At 41.4% G+C, this 3,082-nt stretch overlaps 2 protein-coding genes across 9 annotated transcripts in view; one reads left to right on the top strand and one right to left on the bottom strand.

The window, feature by feature from the left end:
* Nucleotides 1-1,364, top strand: part of LOC111252967 (E3 ubiquitin-protein ligase ariadne-1-like) — an 8,558-nt gene extending 7,194 nt beyond the window's left edge. For 4 of the 5 annotated variants that reach the window (XM_022811676.2, XM_022811675.2, XM_086992672.1 and 1 more), the window contains exon 9: nt 360-1,364. In XM_022811676.2, coding sequence (XP_022667411.1) covers nt 360-459 — 100 coding nt within the window. In that variant the 3' untranslated portion in view covers nt 460-1,364. Of the gene's footprint in view, nt 1-144; nt 194-359 lie in introns of all 5 variants that reach the window. The other variant, XM_022811678.2, reaches the window with a different exon arrangement.
* A 569-nt stretch (nt 1,365-1,933) lies between these two features.
* Nucleotides 1,934-3,082, bottom strand: part of LOC111252966 (E3 ubiquitin-protein ligase ariadne-1-like) — an 8,558-nt gene continuing 7,409 nt past the window's right edge. For all 4 annotated transcript variants that reach the window (XM_022811672.2, XM_022811669.2, XM_022811670.2 and 1 more), the window contains one exon: nt 1,934-2,938. Coding sequence is in view for 3 of the 4 variants with exons in the window: in XM_022811669.2 (XP_022667404.1) it covers nt 2,839-2,938 (100 nt within the window). In the remaining variant the exon portion in view is untranslated. The remainder of the gene's footprint in view (nt 2,939-3,082) is intronic.

Raw genomic sequence — 3,082 nt, 5'->3', positions numbered from 1 at the left:
CATATCATTTACAGATATTATAGAAAAGGTTTTTCAACACTTACCTAAATTGTCCTTTTTCCACTAACACACATTTAATATTAAAAGGTTTTTCAACACTTACCTAAATTGTCCTTTTTCCATTAACGCCTATCTTTTTTAAAGGAATCTAAAAGGACAGAAACAGCTTTACCGTCAAACGGATTATGGATAGGTCGGTATCCATAGATATGTTGACTCTCTCTGGAATAATCTATCATTCTCACCCAAAGAAACATCAGGGCTTCGATTTTTAATGCGCTGCAAAACCGCCACTTCTATCGAGTAAATACAGTCTAATTATTAACCCGTTGTCACTATTGATCAACTTTCTTCTGTAGATATTGCGAGGGTCGACGGCGCGTACTCCTTGATCACGTACACGAAGGCTACGAAAACGATTGGTGGGAGTACAACGAAGAGATGAAGTTCGCAAAATGATGGGCAGGTTTGCCGGTTGCCGACGACTGATCCTCAATAACACTAGCGACTACAAGTCAGAAAGATATGATCATGTTGCCGTCGTCGTCGGCATCGTAATTTGTGGCCACATCGATTAACCTAGCACCTTTGTGACCAGCACAATGTTCCGTTCAGAAATATATGAACTCGAGCGTCCCGCTCGCCACGAAATGATCCTGTCATCATTCATTGAGTTCTGTTGGCAGGTGGCAGAGAATATCAGTAAAGATGCTTGCCTTCCACTGGCATTTTCGTCGACAGCCGGTAGAATTGGCAGAAAGCAAAAGCCCTTCGGCTCTCACCGATTCAAGAGGAGGGTTTTTTTTTAGCCCGTTTACGCGGCAGAAAAGAACAAGTTAATAAAATGTTACATGTGTTCTTAACGGGCATCAAAGAACATACGGAATATCCTTACTTTTTGACCATCGACCATAGCCAGCAGTGATCATCAGTGGTATTCTCCACTTGGCTAAGTAGCAGAATCTGCTGGCCATAGCTATTACTACAACTTCTACTATTTCTATATAGATTTCTTTACATAACTAGTTGGCAAAGTAGAAACGGTTACACGGTTGACTGCACCGGCCAGTTTTCATTATACGTGTACTTGCCCAAACAAACATGTTGCCTTGATAAAAATCCATTGGCTTTGTGTGGTCTTGGGTAGCGGATGGAAATGGCCGGAATAAAGGAACAGATCACTACATGACTGAGAATTGTTACTTCCTTCTCCGTGATTATGGTGATAATAATCCATGATATTATCATTAATTGATAAGAATGTCCAAGTCTATTACGGTGATAAGAAATAATGATTATAATAGCGATGATAGTATTGTAGTGGTTGAAGTATGAAGAATAAATAGACATTGCGAAAAACTTTATTATTTAGCGCATTGAGAATTGTGCCGTCGTTGTGAATGCAGAGAATGCTCTCGACCGCTGAGTGGGCTACTGGCCAAACGGGAAGTGGCTCATATTGATAGTGGTCAATGAATGAAATTCAGATGAAGCGAAACCTGGGAGCCACTACGACTAATGAGAAAAGATTGTAGCCAGGGAAACCCACGTTTCAAGAAGTGCGCGAAGAAATATTTTGTACAGCTCTAAAGCGATTCTTGGTAGACTGTAGAGAACATGGACGTGTCGAGTCGATTTTTGTATTTATATCACCCCAAAAAATCGACTCGACACGTCCATGTTCTCTACAGTCTACCAAGAATCGCTTTAGAGCTGTACAAAATATTTCTTCGCGCACTTCTTGAAACGTGGGTTTCCCTGGCTACAATCTTTTCTCATTAGTCGTAGTGGCTCCCAGGTTTCGCTTCATCTGAATTTCATTCATTGACCACTATCAATATGAGCCACTTCCCGTTTGGCCAGTAGCCCACTCAGCGGTCGAGAGCATTCTCTGCATTCACAACGACGGCACAATTCTCAATGCGCTAAATAATAAAGTTTTTCGCAATGTCTATTTATTCTTCATACTTCAACCACTACAATACTATCATCGCTATTATAATCATTATTTCTTATCACCGTAATAGACTTGGACATTCTTATCAATTAATGATAATATCATGGATTATTATCACCATAATCACGGAGAAGGAAGTAACAATTCTCAGTCATGTAGTGATCTGTTCCTTTATTCCGGCCATTTCCATCCGCTACCCAAGACCACACAAAGCCAATGGATTTTTATCAAGGCAACATGTTTGTTTGGGCAAGTACACGTATAATGAAAACTGGCCGGTGCAGTCAACCGTGTAACCGTTTCTACTTTGCCAACTAGTTATGTAAAGAAATCTATATAGAAATAGTAGAAGTTGTAGTAATAGCTATGGCCAGCAGATTCTGCTACTTAGCCAAGTGGAGAATACCACTGATGATCACTGCTGGCTATGGTCGATGGTCAAAAAGTAAGGATATTCCGTATGTTCTTTGATGCCCGTTAAGAACACATGTAACATTTTATTAACTTGTTCTTTTCTGCCGCGTAAACGGGCTAAAAAAAAACCCTCCTCTTGAATCGGTGAGAGCCGAAGGGCTTTTGCTTTCTGCCAATTCTACCGGCTGTCGACGAAAATGCCAGTGGAAGGCAAGCATCTTTACTGATATTCTCTGCCACCTGCCAACAGAACTCAATGAATGATGACAGGATCATTTCGTGGCGAGCGGGACGCTCGAGTTCATATATTTCTGAACGGAACATTGTGCTGGTCACAAAGGTGCTAGGTTAATCGATGTGGCCACAAATTACGATGCCGACGACGACGGCAACATGATCATATCTTTCTGACTTGTAGTCGCTAGTGTTATTGAGGATCAGTCGTCGGCAACCGGCAAACCTGCCCATCATTTTGCGAACTTCATCTCTTCGTTGTACTCCCACCAATCGTTTTCGTAGCCTTCGTGTACGTGATCAAGGAGTACGCGCCGTCGACCCTCGCAATATCTACAGAAGAAAGTTGATCAATAGTGACAACGGGTTAATAATTAGACTGTATTTACTCGATAGAAGTGGCGGTTTTGCAGCGCATTAAAAATCGAAGCCCTGATGTTTCTTTGGGTGAGAATGATAGATTATTCCAGAGAGAGT

Source organism: Varroa destructor, unplaced genomic scaffold, assembly GCF_002443255.2.
Source record: "Varroa destructor unplaced genomic scaffold, Vdes_3.0 BEIS01000006.1, whole genome shotgun sequence".
Classification (NCBI taxonomy): domain Eukaryota; kingdom Metazoa; phylum Arthropoda; class Arachnida; order Mesostigmata; family Varroidae; genus Varroa; species Varroa destructor.
Note: the sequence above shows the minus strand (reverse complement) of the source record. Positions and strands in the feature narration are given on the sequence as shown.